The 20,773-nt window shown below is 41.0% G+C and overlaps 1 protein-coding gene across 1 annotated transcript in view; it reads right to left on the reverse strand.

Moving 5' to 3' along the window:
* si (sucrase-isomaltase) overlaps positions 1-14,069 on the reverse strand; it is a 110,161-nt gene extending 96,092 nt beyond the window's left edge. The window contains exon 1 of the mRNA XM_079679290.1: positions 14,040-14,069. Coding sequence (XP_079535416.1) covers positions 14,040-14,054 — 15 coding nt within the window. The 5' untranslated portion in view covers positions 14,055-14,069. The remainder of the gene's footprint in view (positions 1-14,039) is intronic.
* Positions 14,070-20,773: the final 6,704 nt, after the last annotated feature.

The raw sequence follows: 20,773 nt of genomic DNA on the forward strand, positions 1-20,773 counted from the left end.
TGCGGTGCTTATAGATAGATAGATAGTTATAGATAGATCGATAGATAGTTATAGATAGATCAACCCACTCTCTTCAGTCTGCGTACAAATGACAGGACTTTACACATTGGAAATGCGTGCAATAGATATGCAGAAGTCTGATTTTGCGTGCATATGATACGCTAACCATTCCCATTGAGATCTGAGGCCGAGTTTTGCGTGCATATGATAGTCCCACGTTACGTTTGTTATGAACGTATCTCAAATACGTTTAGTTTTTACATATCTTCTAGAAACATATTTTCTCCCACGGTACGTTTGTTATTCTCTACATATCTTTGCCATTTATTGTCTTGCTTATAATATTGATAATAGTCATTTATAAATATCATTTTAGAACACACATTTGAAAACGAGAATCGGGCTCAACATATGGTTAAATTAAAATCAGTAGGCGAGGCTGTAATTTCGCCAGCTGTTACTCTCATGAGCGAGACAGAACATAATAGTTTTAACATGCCAAAAAGCTGCTGATTCGTTTATTGCACCTCAAACATTAAAACAAATCCAGAGTTACGTGTTTATGTACTTCCTCTAAGAATAAAGGACAATAAAGAAGAGCTCTGTGGCTTCAGGCGTGATCGCCGTTCAAATGACAGCTTTGGTTTCCCCAAAAGTGGGCGGGGCTGTAAAGTGACGTTGAGATAGATAGATAGAGAGAGATAGAGAGACACTTTGCACATAACTCACGGTAGCAATCTTGTATACTTCATGCAATCGGCATGAAGTATACCGAAATGAAAAGATGAGAGTCCACAGATTCTATTTGTATAAGTTTCATCACTGTGCGATCAAAACTCACTGTTAACCCTGTGTTCTAGTTTGATAAATTAAAGAACATTGTACCTTGAAAATCAATGCATTCTAATAGCGGACATTTTACCCGTTGGCGGTTTTAGATATACAGCGACCCCTGGCGGTTCTAGTGTTACTGAGACTACTAAACATTATCATGCCGCCTTTAGCCGAGCGGCGTTGAGGTCATGTTATTGGTTTATGAAATTACATGATCTATTTACGTCTGGCAATTGCATTTACACCTTAATCATCAAAAGTGGTGTTAATAAGTAAAAATTATCCTGCTGGAAAAAACTATTTGTCGAGGGAGCCTTTGCGATGCTAACTTTTGGGTCAGCCCACATAAATAGGTAATCACTGCACCACTCAGGGCACTTATGCAATGCTTGTTTTATGCATAATGATTGATCTGGAAGCATTTAGTTGAGGGATTGATCTGGGTTCAGTTCCTGTGTTGGCAAACATCCGCCCTGTTGAAGAGTTTCCTCCAGAGTGCAGCTGAATCTTTGCTTCTGCTTCTTCCCAAGGTGATCCATACAGCCTCTTCTGTGTTTGCAGGCATATGTTCTCGCATGTAGTTTATTTTTCTTTCGAGAGTCGTGCATGTTACAGCATGTGTATTTTTTGCAAGTATTTGACACTTTTGTTGCTTTGCTGAATTTTGCAGTTTCATCCTGGTTGAACACTCACTGCAACTTTTCTCACAAATCTTGTCTCCGCCTGTCAGGCAAACTCAAAGAAGGAAGAAGATAAAAGCCAAACTAAACATCAAGGAATGAGGTGAACCTCTCAGACAGGCTGCTGAGACACAGTCTTTCAGGTTCCGTGTGTTTTTGAAGGAGATGCATCAATTTAAAGTTTTTCTTTTTTTTAAAGATGACACTGAAGTTTCATTTTTCATTGACTTTTATTTTTGTTATGTCTGGTATTCATCTTTCTATTTTTTATTAGTCATCTTATTGACGTTATCTTCAGTTCAAAATAATTGTCATCAGCAATTTTATTCATCAAAATGAAACAGATTTCTTCCAACATAGATCAATGTGTTAAATACAGTTTAACTACGTCTTCATATTAATGTCATGAAAAAAAGATCATAACATCTTATTACGACAAACCATAATTAAAAGAACAGATTATTATTGGACAATTATTTGTGTGAATCAATATAAATAAAACAGAATCAAATTACATATTATTTGTACTCTGTTGGGTTGTACCTTTGCAGGTGACAGATACTTCTTTAAGTTTAAAGACACGCATAGTGCAATATACACAATATATATTTTCCGTTAATGACTGTGCAATATACTGTATACCTGGCTGCTAAATCCTAAGAACTGTTACAGGATGTGTATTTTGTAAATTGTGTAACTTTCTTTTTTTTATTATAACTTTTGTATTACTTTAATACTTTTGTATGCATGTAACATTAAGCTGTCTGGGAATCTGTTTCTGCTGTAACAATGTACATTTCCCCTCTGTGGGACTAATACAGGTATTCAGATTCTGATGCATTTATAACTGATCATTAAAGTGGTCATATTAGGCTTATTTCCAGGTTCATATCAGTATGTAGTGTCTCTACAGTGACATGTCTCCATGCTTTAATGTTCAAAAAGCTCTTTGTCTCATACTGCCTGTACTGCAGCACCTCTTTTCACCCTCCGTCTGAAACCAGAGCCCAGTCTGCTCTGATTGGTTAGCTGCCCGGCTCTGTTGTGATTGGTCAACCGCTTAGAGATGTCCCGCCCCTTAGCCTATCACGAAAAACGTTTTTCAGCTCTTGCCAATAGAAGCAAAAGTGTTACGTCACTATGTTTCGGAAGTAAACAAAGGAGTCAAATGGAGGTGTTTTAGGCAGGGGGGGGGGTGTGGGAGAGAAACTGATCACAGGAATTGTAGTCTCTGAAACCGATTTACACAAAAAACCTATAACACACTACAGGATATAGAAAACACTTTAAAAGCATAATAAAACGACAGTGAAAATGTGTGTTTTTCAAATGTTGTAAAATAACAACATGTTGGTCAAACATTCATTTCGACCCCCTTTTTTTTACCATGAGATGCAATTTCCTCCAATCAAATTAACATCCTCATTTAAAGTTCAATTAGCTGTTTGAATCCCTTTTTCTTTTTTTAATCCCTCCCTCTCTTCTCCCTCATCATGTTCTGGGAGTTCAGGCTGTGCGGGTAGCAACAACGAATCTCCTCGTTGCCATGGCAACTCTGAGCGGGTGATCTTTTGTCAGGTGCCAAGAGCTTGCTGCAACAGAGCAGCGTTGGTTATGTGTGTGTGTGTGTGTGTGTGTGTGTGTGTGTGTGTGTGTGTGTGTGTGTGTGTGTGTGTGTGTGTGTGTGTGTGTGTGTGTGTGTGTGTGTGTGGGGGGGGGGGGGGGGGGTGAGCAGGATAGAAAGAAAACAGTGTGCTTATCTTTTTTTTAAGAAGGACTGCTTAACCCCTTTTTTTCGTTGTGTCACTCCTCCCTCTCCTCCAGCCTCTTTTTCTTCCTCTCCGTATCTTCCGTAATCTTTCATTCAGACACGCTATTGTAACATACTTCTCCCTGTCGATTAAAGACACTCCTCAACTTTGTCATCCCCCTTCTTCCCCTCCCAAACACAAGGAAACAAAACTTACTGTGTGCTTCTCTGTTTTTTTCCTTCTACACCCACTCCTCCTCCTCCTCTTCCTCTTCCTCTTCCTCCTCCTCCTCCTCCTCCCTGCTCCATGATATGCAGATTCTCCACTCTCAAAGTACAGACTGTATTGATCTTTCCCTCTCACTCTCTCCCTGTCTCTCACCGTCCCCCCCGATCCATTATCCTCCCTTTTCTTTTTCTCTTCCTCCCTCCTTCTCTAATGACCTCTCTGCTGATTCAGAGGCCATGAAGAGTTATGGCATATCTCTATTTCTATATAACGATAATTAGAAAAACCTATTAGTCTGCAGTGAAAGTCAAACTGCACGCAGCACTGCAGCTGGAGACAAAAAAACTATTTTTCATGGCATCTTGTGAATCCAGAGCTATCGGAAAGATTTTCGGAGTAAAACATGTGTGTGTGTGTGTGTGTGTGTGTGTGTGTGTGTGTGTGTGTGTGTGTGTGTGTGTGTGTGTGTGTGTGCCCTAAATTAGGTGAATGACTTGTTGTTGCTTCGTGTCGCTGCCTGCCAACACAGAGGCCCTCTCTCTTCGACTTCACTTAATCAGTATGCAGCTCCTCTCTGCATCACTGTCCTTGTGTTATAAATACGTACACACACACACACACACACACACACACACACACACACACACACACACACACACACACACACACACACACACACACACACACACACACACACACACACACACACACACACACACACACACACACACACACACACACATGCTTCATCAACATTCTGCTCCTGACTTCATCACCGTCCTTGTGGTATAAATATCATTTATAAATAGGGAAGTAAAAAAAAAAAAAACTTGGATCAAGTCCAGAGTCCGAAACACACACATGCATGTGCACACACTGACTTACCCCCCCTCCCCTCTCTTGCTCCACACACACACACACACACACACACACACACACACACACACACACACACACACACACACACACACACACACACACACACACACACACACACACACACACACACACACACACACACACACACACACACACACACACACACACACACACACACACACACACACACACACACACACACACACACACACACACAGGTAGACACTCTTGTCCCAAATATGTGAACACATACATACACACGAGCTCAGCCACTTCGGGGTGATAAATAAAGCAGTGCGAGCTCAGCAGCAGCCCTCTGCCATGTCAGGCTTTACTGATGTCGGCTCCAATCCAGGGGAGTGGTTTAATCAGGTCCCACAAAACCAATCTAATCTGAGACCCACATCATACACACAAACACACACACACACACACACACACACACACACACACACACACACACACACACACACACACACACACACACACACACACACACACACACACACACACACACACACACACACACACACACACACACACACACACACACACACACACACACACACACACACACACACACACACACACACACACACACACACACACACACACACACACACATGAGAGAGAGTTTCATCTTCCTGCCAAAAAATAACTTTGGAATAAAAAATGTTCTTGATCAAATTATCAAAATAATGCTGTCAGTGCTATTCACCTTTGGGTTACTCAAAATGACACATTTTAATTAATTTGAGAATGGGGACGGGGACTAGAGATGAAACCTGAGAATTAAATATAAAAAATGCAATGACGTTAAGCCTCTGGAGAAGTGTTAGAAGTTAATGTAAATTGGAAACTTGCAAGATAATAAAACTGGAAATTGAAAGGCGGTGTCTTTGATTTTCCTCAATGAAGATGATGGGAAAGGTGAGACATTAGGAAAGAAAAGTGAGCCACTTCAAATGAAAACTTGAGAACCCAGGCAAGAGTTTAGCCTGCTGGAGTGTGCGCTGTCAAACTGGAGCAGAAATATATACCAAATCAGTGCTGAAACCTCTGAAGCAGCCATCCAAACACCAAGGTCTGCATGTTTAATGACTGAGTGACTCACAGGCACTCCCTATACAGTTGGAACTTATTGCCTCCATATATAAACCCTCCCAGTCCTTCAGTAGAAGATTGAAAATGAACTCCAACGTGCATGTGCAGGCACACAGGAGAAAATAAGAACGTTATTAGAGTACATAGAGGGAACATGTAAATCCGGGCTTATTCAAATGTTGTGTCATAGACTTTCACACATGCCCTCATAGACAAGTGGTAGAGACATTAGAGAGGCCCTATATTATGGGGTTTCACCTTTTTGATAAGCCAATTCAAAATGTATAATAATCACTTTTAAATGTGTATCATAGTTATTGATATTCAGTGAAAAATATACGTCTTTTTCCCCCTATCAAATCAACCAATCCACGCACGTATACGATCAGGATGATTTCCCTCTTCTGTGCATGCGGGCTCTGAAATGGGAAACTGGCGATAAAAGCTCCAAGATGTAAATGTTAGTCATATTATGCCAAATTAAAAGCATTGTATCATTTTCCGCTTCCACTAACTGCAACATAGATGCTTCAGGAAAAGCTCTTTCAGCACTGCATGTGAGATTATGCACCACTTAGACTAAAAACAAAACGCTTACATTTCATGCATGGGCAGATATGTGTCAAAGGGTTAATTGTGTAAAGTAAAGTAAGGAGATGTATGATTAGATTAAAGGTGGAATGCTTTCCTTTAAGGTAACGCACCATAATCCGATTAGCTAACTAGCATTATAATGAGTGAAGGGGGCTATCGGGATGTAGCCTAATGGGAGGGAGAAAGGAACTGCTTGTTGGTAATGGGCAGAAAGGGCTCGTGGCTATTTGGTTTTTAAACAGGCGTTATTCGTTGTGGGAAGTTATCTGTGAATAAGTATTCTTTATGATTTTTTGATGTATGTACCTTTCTGAAAAAGAGATGATATTTTTTCATTTTGGAAAATATGCTTTGACTTTCTTTGCCAACAGTTAACAAAATCTGCCTTTTCTTATTCCTCACATACCGTTTCTTGGTCAGGACTCCTTAGCGTCTCTTTTTGGCGCAATTTCCCAACGCATGATGCTTTACTCGGCCGTTTGAAACATAACGTTTGTTTAATCTACCTCTCTGCCAGAAAGCACATTTCCCAAAACACCTTTTTTAAATGTTGCCACGTGTATTTCTTCAACAGATGATATTCTTTCTCATTCACATTCCACTCCCGTGTTTTCCCTGCCACCAGAGCAGAGATTTATATCGGCAATCTCATGGTCACAGGCCTGCTTCTCCCGCCTCTAGGCTACTCCTGAACACCTCTGTGAAACCGTGACATGATACAGAAAGAGGGAGAAGGAAGGGAGAAATAGATGGGGTCAAAGGATCAGCAGAGGATTGTCGGAGTTTAAAGGATGGGGGCATCAAGAGAGGGCGAAGGCGAAGAAGATGGTAGCCACATCTCTCTCTTTCTTTCTTTCTTTCGGTCGTTTGCAAACACACACCCACTCCAACCCTAGCACGTGTACACATTTCTTTCAGTTCCTCTGTCTCTTACATCAACCTGCCTGTCAACCCCGCTGACCCGAGCGATCCATCAACAGCTGCTGCTGCTGCTCCGAGGATGTGAGGGTGAAAGAAGAATGAAAAAAAGAGTGGTGCAGAAACGAGTCCGAAAACCCGTAAATAACGTAGCATTTAACCACTTCCTGTTCCCTCATCTCAAAGTCTACGGTTTTTAGAACGTGTTTGTGGTTAGCTAAGACTTTTTGTTCTTCTACCACAAACAAATATGTCAGTTATAACCCCACTAAGCTTCTATGTGTCGTATGCAAATGTTACTAAATACTAAACATCTCAGACGATTAGCTTAGCGGTGGTGATGCAGATACGGGACTGTGAGTTTTGTAGTGTGGGTATTATAAATGTTTGTTGGCCACAGAGCTTATTTTTTTCAATATCCCGAACTCCTGTAAGAAACTGATCAGAAAGAGGAACACCTTGCTTTTGGTTAAGGTGGTTTTGCTTTTGAAACCATGGAGGGACAGAAACTGGCTTCATCTACAACACATACATATTTCTCTCTTTTATTTCCACTGCTCCATTTCTCCTCAGATGCTAGCCAAAGTTATAAGTGCTCCTATTAAACAAAGCAAGAAAAATCCTCTGTCTTTTTCTTTGTAATACAAAAATAATGTGGTGTAATGACCAGTGAAAATTATGATAAATCGCTCTGGATTTTTTTCCTTCACTGTCAGTTTAAATAAATTCAGAGTCTGCATTAAAAGAAGACACAGTCCCACTGCTTTACATTTTACAGTTCATCCTCCTCACCCGCCTGTCCATCACCTGCCTCCCCAGCACTGTCATTCTCCAAGCCGCTTTATTCATGGAGCCCAGAAAATGACTCGGTCGAAGCATGCTCATACATCCCACATTTAAAAAATATCTCCAACCTATTTTTCAGTCTTCTCTCAAGGTGCTCAAAATGTAACTTGTGTGCACAGTTTATCTCACATCCTCTCTTCTCGTCACCTCTCCATCTCATCAGTCTCCTCCAGCTTCCTTATCACACTCTGCCCTCTCCTCTCCAGGCAAGAAAAAGGGAAGGAGAGAAAGACCAGAAGGGTGGAAGAGGAGATAGGGGGAGAGGAGAGTGACAGCAGCTTACGGGGAAGAGGGTGGGGGCTTTTTCCCCTCTCTATCTCACTACCCAACTCACTCTCCCTTGCGCTCTCTCTCGCACACGCACACGCACACACACACACACACACACACACACACACACACACACACACACACACACACACACACACACACACACACACACACACACACACACACTGCAGGGGTCTCTGTTCTTCTCTGTATAGTTGTGTTTCCTTAAGGGTTTTCAGCTTCACTCATACTCAGCTGCCAGCCGCTGCCCTCACTGCCTGACAGCGGCTGTACCACACCAGCATGCATGCCTGTCTATACACAAACACACACACACACACACACACACACACACACACACACACACACACACACACACACACACACACACACACACACACACACACACACACACACACACACACACACACACACACACACACACACACACACACACACACACACACACATACACACACATACACACACACACGCATTTCCTGGAGAATTATCCGAACCTTAACCATAACCAACACATGCCTAACCCAAACCTAACCAAGTCTTCACCCTAAAATCAATGACTCCCCTCAGAAATCGGGAGCATTTCAAAACCACCGGGGGGGGGGATGCAAGTGGATCGCCGGAGCTGTATTAGATTAACATTATTATTAACATGCTTATTGTAGTTGTAAGTGCACTGTCTTGATGGAGCATATGTGTGGGCTGGAAAGGAGTGAGCAGAGGGGGGAGTTTTTTGATTTTTGTTCTGTTTTCTGTGACTATTTTCCTCACCCTCTCAGACTTGCAGTGGCGCGTGCTGCTAAAGAGACGCGCTACCATGGAAACCAAACAATAGTGTAGCTGTAATAAAGTCTGAGTGGAAACAGTCCTGAGTAAATCTGAGTTTGTCAGAAATCGGGAGAAATGCGGGAGAAATATGACCCCGCGAGGAAACTGGGAGAGGGCAATGAAATCGGGAGTCTCCCGTGAAAATCGGGAGGGTTGGCAAGTATGGAGGCGAGTCCCCACACGTGACTGTGTAAACAGATTTAGGTCCCCACAAGGATAGTAATGCCAGGCCACACACACAGGCGCCTGAAGGGAAACATGAGAATGTACACCGACAGATTGTAGAAAATACAGAGAAGCAGACATGTAAGACACATGCTGATTTGCAAAACAAGCCATGCGAAAGCGAAAGCAAACGTACAGGATTTGTCCTGCGTGACCGTGGATCAGCATTCTGCCTGATTTACAGGGCTGCATTATGGATTCTCTCCACAGCCCACACACTCAGAGGAACACACACAGCCACACCAACAGACATCACTGAGACATTTCAAAATAGCAAAAACAAGTCAAATTTTCCCTGTTGGTGAGACTTATTTTTCTTTTTAACACCACTACAGAAATGATACAATCGCTTAGCCACGGCACGAAGTAACACACGCTCCTCCTACGTTCATACTTGCAAGAGAAGCTCTCTGGTTTCCAAATATGATAATAAGCTGTTCCAAATTCAGAACATCTAGACGTTTTTATTTCTCGCTTCTGCCCATAGTTTGCATACATATGCATATATTCCAAACAATGGCAATGTGCCTGATAACACACTGTAAACCCATATGTTGAAAACAAGTCATGTAAACTTTAAATAAAAGTTCTACTAACTTCAATATATTGAGTTCCTGCAACATTGTCCATGTTTTTGAGTGAATGTATCTGATTTTATTTACTATGTTGCGGATAAAGTGATAACTACTTAAAAGTATATATTTAACTGCACTATTGTTTATTAACCCTTAGATTCATACGTGGGTATTTTTTACCCAGTGAGGTGGTTTTCTTAGAGTATCTTTGTAATTAAAATGTTTTATCATTTCATATTCCAGCTATTCCTCAAAAAACATGTTTTAGATATCATGCCATTCAAATTTTAAATTTACATTTTATACATTTTAAGAAATTGTAGTTTTCGTTTTTATTACCCCAAGCTTCCATAAGTGGGTAAAAAATGACCCGCATGCATTTTCTATGGAATTTCGTTTTTTTTCAAAATGTAAAAGAAAATTCAAAAATTCTAAATAGTGAAGAATTACATATAAAATATTTCTAGTGTGAACCAAAATATAATACAAAATATTATACAAGTGATTTTTCTTAACCAAAATGACCAAAATGGCATAAAAACACATATTATTCTAATACGGGTCCTTTTTGACCCATGGAGTGTATAGGGTCCAGTCACTCGTGCATCTAAGGGTTAAAACGTGTGTCTGACACCATTAACGACACTCACGAAAATACCACAAATGCCTTTTTAGCAATTTATATATTGATATATTTGTAAGTGTTTCAACTTGGTTTACACGCCATCCACATGAATCTCTAAAATCGACATTTTAACATTTATTTTAGAGAAATTGAAATCAACTATTTGGCTATAAAACGGCTCAGGTAAATGTGGATGATTAAGATACCTATAGAAATGCATAGGGACATGTTTGTTTGTGTTTGTGTGGGTGAGAGCTGATAGTGTAGAAGCAGCCAGGCCTTAATTAAGCGAACTCCTGTACTGTTGATCTAATGCTAACAATGCAAGTGAGCCCTGCTCATTTGGCAAAAAATCTCCATAAATCCTTCTGCCCTCTCTGTAGTAGTTACAGAGCACTCTCTACAACAGACACACTTCATTACACACACTTAACATACACACACACACACATACATTACACATCATTACGCTCACTAACCAAGCAGAAATGTTTGGCTGACATCGGGTCAGGGAGCGAGGAAAGACAGTGGCCTGTGTGCTGGGTCAAAGGGAAGCGCCTGACCCATTAATGTGTTTCTAAAAACACAACGTGTGTGTACTGTAGGACAGGTCTTTGTGCAATCATGACACAAACGTTTATTCAACACAAAAAAAAAGAATCCAAGAGAACTTAAAACTCGGTGCAAAACAATCTGAACCTAAACTAAACAAATTATAACATAAACAAGCAAATAGAAAATGAATGATGACAGCATTTAAACACACACACTGTAGTGTTTTCTGACTAAACTACCAGAAACCTGCAGGTCCGCTGCAACTCTTACTGCTTTTAAATCCAGGCTGAAGACTTTTCCTTTTGCAGCTGCTTTTAATTGAACTATTCATATCTTAAACTGCACTGTAACTATTATCCATGTATTTTTTATTTGAACCCTTATGTTGTGCTCGGGTCTCCCGTGACCCGTTTCAAGTTACAATTATATAAGAAATACGCTCTAGTTCTTTTTCTCGGAACAAGCCTTCATGATATCCTCCACAACAGCTATTTAAACACTAGAAAACAGATTTTAACCATTTTAGCCATGTCTGAAGGTCTCTAAAAAATAAGTGTATCATTTGGTGTTCGGGTCTGGGGAGACCCAGCACAATGGTTTTGGGTGACTCAAGGTCAAATTTGGCCCAATCAAGATTCATCTTTGACTTTACACACCTCACCCCCACCCCGTTCATCAACTGTAATAATAATTGTTCGCAACATGCACCTGGTCTCCCATCCCTCCCCCCCCCTCCCCCCACGGGAACCCACACACATATATATATATATATGTACACTAACACTTGAACCTGAACACACACATGCACGTGTGAAATATGTGGTGTAATGTGTTTTGGGCCATAACATTAAATTACAACAGGATTGTACGGTTGCATTATAAGTTAGTTATGATGTAGGTAAAATAATATTGGATGATAGTCATTTGTTTTTGGTGTGTTTTGGACTGAGATAAATCATGGGTCAACATTGACCCGCGAACACCATGAACGGTAACAGCTTTCGAACACAACACAAGGTTTAATGTATATTTTATTATCTTTGCTTTTTAATAACTGTTTTTAAATGCCATTTTCTTAATGTCTTTCATTTTTTTAAAGCACTTTGAAATGCCTTGTGTTGAAAGGGGCTATGAATAAACTTGTCTTGCCTAGCCTTGCTTAATGCAGCCCTGATAGTGCTGCTACTTTCTTCTCAGCAGCTTCCACCTGTTCCACTTGCCCTCTCTTCAGGCCACGACCGTACCCTTGGGTTAATGGAAGTCAGCAAGCTGATCGAACAGCCAGAGCCAGAAACACACACTCTCTCTCACACACACACACACACACACACACACACACACACACACACACACACACACACACACACACACACACACACACACACACACACACACACACACACACACACACACACACACACACACACACACACACACACACACACACACAGTGATATGCACTGTTAGCAACACAAATAGGATTCACAAAATGTGTAATTCAGCGCTACTCAGTCTTAAAATCCCTCGGTTTTTCCTGTGATGTGTGTGTGTGTGTGTGTGTGTGTGTGTGTGTGTGTGTGTGTGTGTGTGTGTGTGTGTGTGTGTGTGTGTGTGTGTGTGTGTGTGTGTGTGTGTGTGTGTGTGTGTGTGTGTGTGTGTGTGTGTGTGTGTGTGTACGTGCAAGAAAATAGCTATATATTTTATTCATATGCATAATGATGAGTAAAAGTCATATTTATATAGCTCAAGGTACGGTACGACACTTGCCCTCATGAATTTAGTTTTGCATCAAGTTGACCCCCGCGAAAAACATGAATAATTCATTTTACATGGAAATGTACTTTGCCGTAGTCTGTGCTGTGTTTTTTTTAAGGCTAGTGTGTGTTATTCCCAAACACAAATTGTCTGAGAATCCAGTGAATTCATCAAAAAGATCCACTAGTCTTCATGCAAACTCTATTTTTCTCTGAATCGTCTTTTCTTCACCTCTACTTCCCTTTTATTAAATTCTCCACTCAAATCCAATGTCACTCGAATGTGTAAAGTGTGCAGTCATCAGCTCACATTTCATCACATGCTTTGATGCTTTTACTTGCAAATCAGCAGCTTTTACAAAAACTCTGAATGGCAAACATTCCTAAATATGCAACAGCACTGAACCCCCTAAAGGATGTTTTTACTTATGAAGCATTATGCAATTCTATCAATGCAGGCACATCAGATAGACCCGCAATCAGCAGGTGGCCTTGGCCGACTAAACCATTCACAATCTGAGCGGAGCAGCTAAGTGTCTAACCACCACATGCAGGCACCAAAGAGACATCAGTGTCTTTTATTAAGCTTAATTTTGCTCTTAATATAACCTCACACAAGTGACATTGATTTCAAATGCCTAGAGAGAACAGTTTGTTTACCTGATTTCAATTTGAGTAAAAAACAAAGAGAGGAAGTAATCATCTCTAAAAACTGTGAAGTACTCATTCTTACCAGTCGATATATTTCATGGAGTTATTTGACAGCAATACAACACATAGTGGCCTTTTAACAGCAGACACTCAATACCTTGGATGTATTAAAAGAAACAGAAAAATGCACTTCTCTTTTACTCAGTTATCAGCGCTTATTTCCACCAGTTTGGCCCATTATCTCGGGTCACTTGGAGATGAAACGCTCACAAAAAGCAATGCACCTGGCTGTCACACACACACACACACACACACACACACACACACACACACACACACACACACACACACACACACACACACACACACACACACACACACACACACACATAAATATATACTTGACAGAGACTAGCTGCAAAAGTAGTTGCAGCATGTCATCCAGGGGAAAGCATAGAATACATGACTGAAGTCAACTGGAGTCAGAGGAATATCACCGAGCACAACACTAGCAGCAAGGTCAACAGGGAGGTCAACATTGGGCTGTTTTGTGTGTCTTAAAAAGAGATACATGGCTAGATGCACGGAAAGGGATCAGGGCAGAATACAGTAATGGAGGAAAAGTGTAACAAGTGTAAAGAAGAGGGATTTAAAAAAAAAAGTAATGCAGAAAAGGGAATGGAAAAAAGAATAAGCCCTACCTGAAACACCTCCATTGGATTCCTTTGTTTATTTCCTGAACATAGTGACATTATTTTTGGAACACTTGCACTTCTATTGGCTAGCCGCTAGCGCACCAACACGTTGTACCCATGGATGTATAATAAGAACTGGATACAGCGTCGGAGGCGGGGTCTCGTTGCTCATTGGCTCATGAGGACAAAATGGCCCAACTTTTGAGAGAGCAAAACGTCACAGATTACCCATCATGCCTGGCTGTCAGAGCAGAAGAACCCGTATGTGTGCTCTGCTCACAGAGCATGCACCCCTTAAGCCCCGCCCCCCGAGCTCCCACTCTCGGCTCACTAGAATGAATGGAGAGAGAAAATAAATCTAGATTTGGCTTTTAGTGCATTTTACAACTTTAACGACCTAATTATTCTAATAAGGGCTATAAAATAGTTCATACTGGGTAGTTTATTTAGTTTAAAAAAAAGTATCCGCTGATTTACAGACGTCTCTTTCCCGATGTTAGTCAATGGGGAAAAGTCGTTCTGTGCCCAGTGACGTCACGGACTGATACGGCGCACTTCCTTGGGGCTTGGTTTTACCTGGTATGCTAAGGTGCGGGACATCTCTAAAGGGTTGACCAATCACAACAGAGCCGGCCAGCTAACCAATCAGAGCAGACTGGGCTCTGGTTTCAGAAAGAGGGTGAAAAGAGGTGCTGCAGCACAGGCAGTATGAGAAAAATAAAGAGCTTTTTGAACATTAAAGCATGGAGACATGTCCCAGGAGAGACACTACATACTAATATGAACCTGGAAATGAGCATAACATGTCGTCTTTAAAAAAGAGAGACATGGATGGGTAATTGTAGGGAGGGAAAGCAGAACAGACTGCTGGATGGGGGAAAAAAAGTTAAATTGTAAAAAAGAGGGAAGGTTAAAAAAACAGCCATGCAGCAAACCGTACTACTGGTGAAATTATAAAGAGAAAATTATCAAAAGGAGTTGGAAAATTGAAGCTTGCCTCTAAAAACCGTGAAGTATTAAGTGTAACCAGTCAATATGCTGAGATTTGATGCAGTTGTCTGACAGTTATACGACAAATAGTAGCCTTTTAACAGCAGAGACTCAACTCCTTGGATGGAATAAAAGAGGATGCATAGACGGACAGATGGAGAGGGGCTGTACAGTGGATGGAAAAGAGGGAAGGCTTAAAAAAGGGAATCGCGAAAGATTATGTAACCACATAAGAGTTTGAGTCAGGGCTAGATGCAGATGATTGACCTCTGCAAAATGTCATCTCATTTATGAAAAAAATATAATCAGTGGGATAGAAGAGGAAACAGGAGAACAAGAAAAAGAGGGCTGAGAAAATACACTGCTGGTCATCATAAAGCACAAAGTAGGCCCCAAACAAAGACACACGTGATGTATTCAGAACACCAGCAGGGACACTATGCTCCAAATTAAATGTTAAGATATCATGCCACTCCTCCTCCTCCTCCTCCCCTCCCCTTCCTGGAAGTGAGTGATAACGACACAGATTGCACACCTTTTTTTCCCCCAAACAGGAGGTAAGACTGTAGCTCAGTGCTGAGCCGCACAAACGACTGCAACTTCTCCCAAACTTGCAGTATTTCTTTCGACAGGAGAGAGGGCCACAATCTCCAGGGACCGGAACAATTCACGAGGCAAACAATGCCGAGCCGTACAGCACACGCGCGGCAGAAGTAGCAGAGGGTTGAGAATTACCCTTTCTCTCTTTAGCTCTCCCTCTGCAACCCCTTTTCTCCCTCCTCCTCCTCTCCTTCCACCTCCTCTCCCTCCACCTCCTCTCCTCCTGTCTCCATTTCCTCATACTGGGTCAGTCGAGCTCCTGCACTGCAGCACAGCCGAGTGAAGGTTTTTTTCATGATCTCAGGACTAACTGGACATTTTTCTGCTCAGAGTTGTCTTTCTTTATTCATAATGTGTTTATGTTCAAAATGTAAAATCAACAGCTATGCTAATGTGTTTCAGAACCGTCAATGGAGAGCCATTCCTTAGAGGATAATCCCAGGCGACACAGTCAAAGTCATCAAATTGGTGCAGTATAATGTAGTGCAATACCGCAGACAGGCCTGCGGGAGCAATGGAGTGGTGCAAGAATGAGCCTGAAAACCAGGAAGTGACTTAGCATTTTACTCCTTCAGGTTTCCTTGTATAGAGGTCAACGGTGTATTGAACATGTTTTCGGTTAAAAGCCTGAAATAACATCTGTGGTTAACACAAGCTGAAGAGATTTTCAAGTTTTCGTAAAACAGCGCTGTCAAACTTACGGAGCCCCCCAGGGGACATAGAGAAGAAAAAAAAAAGGTTTTTAAAAAAAAAAAAAAAAAAAGGTTTTGCGAGATCTCGCAATACTTTTGCGATATCTCGCAAAACCCCTTTGCAGTTTGTAGACGGTCCCTAAGCACTCCTCTCCCTCCTCCAGCTGCAGATTGTGACCAATTATTGATGTTTAGCTCGGATGACGGAGCGTATCGAACTGTTCTGATAAAAACGACTCTGTACTGTAGCTCGTTGTCTATCTTGCTATGATTGTAAAGTCATGTTGTTTGTATTTTTACAACGTTATGTTCATGAGTTATTGATCCGCGAAATTCGAATCTGTCAATAACTCAGCTCAGAGGGACGTGCATGTCCCGTCGCTCTGAGTGTTCTCTTGAGGTGTCTTCACTTATGTGAAACCCTTTATATATACAGTCTATGTGTGAATCCCGTGCCTATTGCCAAGCACTGATGTTATATCTTTATATTTAAGGCCAAGCTCAAAGTAAAATCGATGAACCACTCCATTGTTGTGGTTTCTGTGTTGTCGTAGCAGCCGAACTGACCAGGAAGTACATTGAGCTAAATGAAAGGTTTTGCGAGATCTCGTAAAACATTATTATTTTTTAATTTGTTCAAATCATTTTGTTTTTCTTCTCCGTGTCCCCTAGGGGGCTCCGTACAAACTCAACTACTAAACGCCATCACACCAAACATTATCCGCCGTTAGCTTAGCTGTGGTGACACGCAGCCATGCAACCGTGATGTAGGTCATTTGTATCCTAACGTTAGCTTTTTACTTCTGCCGATTGCACATCTGCTTCAAAAATCAAAAGTGGTTTTAATATGTGGAGATTATCCTGCTGAATAAAACCTGTAAGTATCATAAACATGTGTGCTAATTTTCTGCTATTTAGCAAAAGCCAAGGAAAAAAACCTATTGCATTTTGTCGAGGACGCCCGTGCAATCCTAACTTCCGAGTAAATTTACAAAAATGTCATCACTGCACCACTGTATTTGGGGGTATAGTATATTGCCCTAGCTTATCAGAACATGGTGACTGCATTGGCTGGGGATCGAACCGCTGACCCTCCGATTGGCCATTCACCACCTGAGCCACACTCATCCCATTCATCAAAGCACGAATAGCAAATGCAACGCACGTATATAACAGGAAGAACTGCACTCTCCTGTCTTTGCACTAAGATATACACAGCATTTTATTACACCGCAAAGAAAAAAGTTTGTTGAGCCATCAGCATAATCGTACAAAACCCAAGTAAGCTCTGCAACACACACACACACACACACACACACACACACACACACACACACACACACACACACACACACACACACACACACACACACACACACAGCCAAGAGAGCCTTCCCCCACCTTCTCCCACCACCACACACAAACAAAATACACACGCAGAAGAAGTGGAACGTGCCTCTCTGTATGCCGCACCTGCAGTATACTGCAACTTCAGCAGCATGCTCAGAGACAGATTGGCTTTTTCAGCAAAATGGAGATAATTCCCTGCTTCCCAAACACAGAATCACACACCACGCTCACACATAATTCAAAATATACGTTTCTCAGAGCCTTCATCACATGCACTTCTTGCTCTCAGTTTGTTTAATTGGACAATTACAGATTCTTCAAGTCACAAATGAAAACGCACAAATCCTTTCTCAGTGACAACTCCCCCGCAGACAACTCCATGTTCTCTCACCCTTCCCTAAGTCGCTTGCTCTTCCTCTCATCAATAGTCTCTTCTACCCAATTTAGTTTTACACCTCTTTCTATTCATGTCGTGCTGCCAGTCCAAATCATGTCTGGGCTAATTAAGACCCCCAAATAGACATCGGCAAACAAACACTGATGTAGGGCAGGCAAAGAAATGAGAACGGGAAAAGATGGCAAACACGTAGCCTCCGAAATAATGGATATATCGTTCTCACATTGCAGAATCACACACACACACAGACCCATGTACTGAGAGCAGCTCTCTTCCACCATGCAGCACACGCACAAACCAGCCAAACAACAACCAGAGGCCCAAATATATCCTGAGGAACATGCAGGAGAGGAGGAAGATATCACACCGCGCGTTAAACCACTTCCCTTGGGACTACCTAGAAAGTGTACCTGTAAATCCACACATCCAAGTTACCACAAAACATACATTACACACTTTACTTACAGAAAATCGCCTAGAGTGGATTCTGAGCTGGTGTACTGGAGCTTTTCTAATAGGCTTATAGTAACTCATATCTTTGAAAAGAGCTCATTTGAAGCAGCAATGTCACGGTTAAATCGGCCAATTGATATAGTATGATGTGTCATTACGTGTGTTTTAATAAGCATGTGGATTATAGTCTGTGTGGATAAATGCCTGAAGGAGATTGTGCCAAGCATCTCTTGTAATTTAACTTCCACTTACCCCAGACCAATAGGGTGTTTAAACAAAAATAGATCACAAAAGAAATTCAGCATTAGAGCAGAAGAAGCACAAGAGAGAGACAAGCATAGAATAAAAAGAACTCGTACGGACAGAGACACGGAGGAATCCAAGGACAGAAAGAAAGGCACACACTGCATTACCGGTCTGAAGTCTTGCCAACGTGCAAACCTCAAGAGAGATGTTGAAGGAAAGGTTAACTCCACTGCGAAATTCAAATATCACTGACTGAATAGAAAGAGATTCAAACAGGGAGTCAATGTTTAGGTTTCACACACACAAAAAAAAAAACATTTAGCCAACCTCGGATCCCATTGGTTTCCCCGTGTCTAATCAAAGTATGAAATCACTTGGAGATATCAGTGCAGGATAACAAGAGGATTTATTGGGATAAAACCACTCAGCAGGGTATACCGGGACAAAGCCCAGCACTCCTTTGTGAAATATAACGGCGGGTGGGTGTGACAGGCGTGGAGCAAGATAAGGGACTTTAGCAGAAATCATCAATGATCCCAAAACTTTTATTTATTTGTTCATTTGGGGGGAGGGTTGGGTGATGATGGGGTTAACAGAGTCATGTATTATGTTTTAATCAAACTGAGTGCACACTGAAAATGCTGACCATATACTCTAACCTCTCGGTCAGGGAAAAGGAAGGCTTAACGTGTATGTGTGTGTGGATTTATCTCTGTGTGTGTGTGTGTGTTAAAATATATTTAAAACAAATGAGGGAGCAGAAGAATGTGGGGGTACAGCATTGTGAAACGTTCTACAAAGAGCCTCGACATAATGCTACCATGCTTTGAAAGGCTTTATATGAAGATGACTTCCTCTCAAGAAATCAAACAATGAACACAACACATGGTTTCATTTTATGCAAGCCTGTAGACCGGATCATTGAGGATCAATACTGGTGATGACTGCTCTAAACTAGCTAAGGGCCTTTCTGTTTTGAAGTGTTTGCTACATATCTTCCACTTAGTGTAATTTGACACATGAAAAACGATAACATCAAATTTGAAAATGGGGAATCATCACTCCTAGGAAAACCTATTGAAATCAAAGCATATTGCATATCATGCCCATTTTTAAACAGAAACAGAAATGCACCTTTTTCTTTCCATCGATATTCACAAATGTTTAGACATCAAAATTGCATCATATGTTTCCCAAATGAAATTTCACCTTAGAAAATATTTTTAAAAAGCACTATGATGATGTGTATACTTTAACACCATGTTTACTCAACAGCTGCTTCAATCTTGGTTTTTGTTTGCTTGTACTATTTGGTCCCAAAAATGAATCTTGGCTCGGATAGGGAAATATAAAACATCAAAGAAATCACAGCAAAAGAAGTTAAGCATTGGATATTTGCTGTGGTGGAGATATTCAGGATCAATTTACTATTAGGGATTTCAATGTGGAATAAAAAAGATAATACCAATATGTAAAAGCAAAGATCGGCTCTTTAATATTTTTTTTTCCTTTTTGAAAATAGTCTTTTTATACAGCTAGAGCGACCTGCTTTATTCTGCCATCTTCAAGACATGTAGTCGATAAGGGAGACAAAGGAAAAACAATTGCATGAAACTGTGCTGGAATTCATAAAATGATCTTATGCCACTTGTAGGTTTTATATATATATATATATTTCAAAAATAATTCATACTGAATGAGACATGATAGCTTAAGATAAGCATTGTGTGCATAACATTACAACTGCATCCAATTGCTAATTGCACGATGAACCTAATCGCATTGTTATCGCCCTCTAGTGGACTGAATCCACATTGCTACTTTAGAGGCAGTCAAAATGAGCTGCGCAAATCCAAAAAGCGATTTCCAATTACATTTGTATCCACCTTCTCAATTACTGTTTATAAGCATACATCAGCAATACCCGTTAAGATAATGAACATTGCTTGATTTGGTACATCCTGTGTCATCATTTCAAATCCAGCAGCTTTCTTTTGACTTTTCGGAATCTT

Source organism: Notothenia rossii (genome assembly GCF_949606895.1).
Source record: "Notothenia rossii genome assembly, chromosome: 4".
Classification (NCBI taxonomy): domain Eukaryota; kingdom Metazoa; phylum Chordata; class Actinopteri; order Perciformes; family Nototheniidae; genus Notothenia; species Notothenia rossii.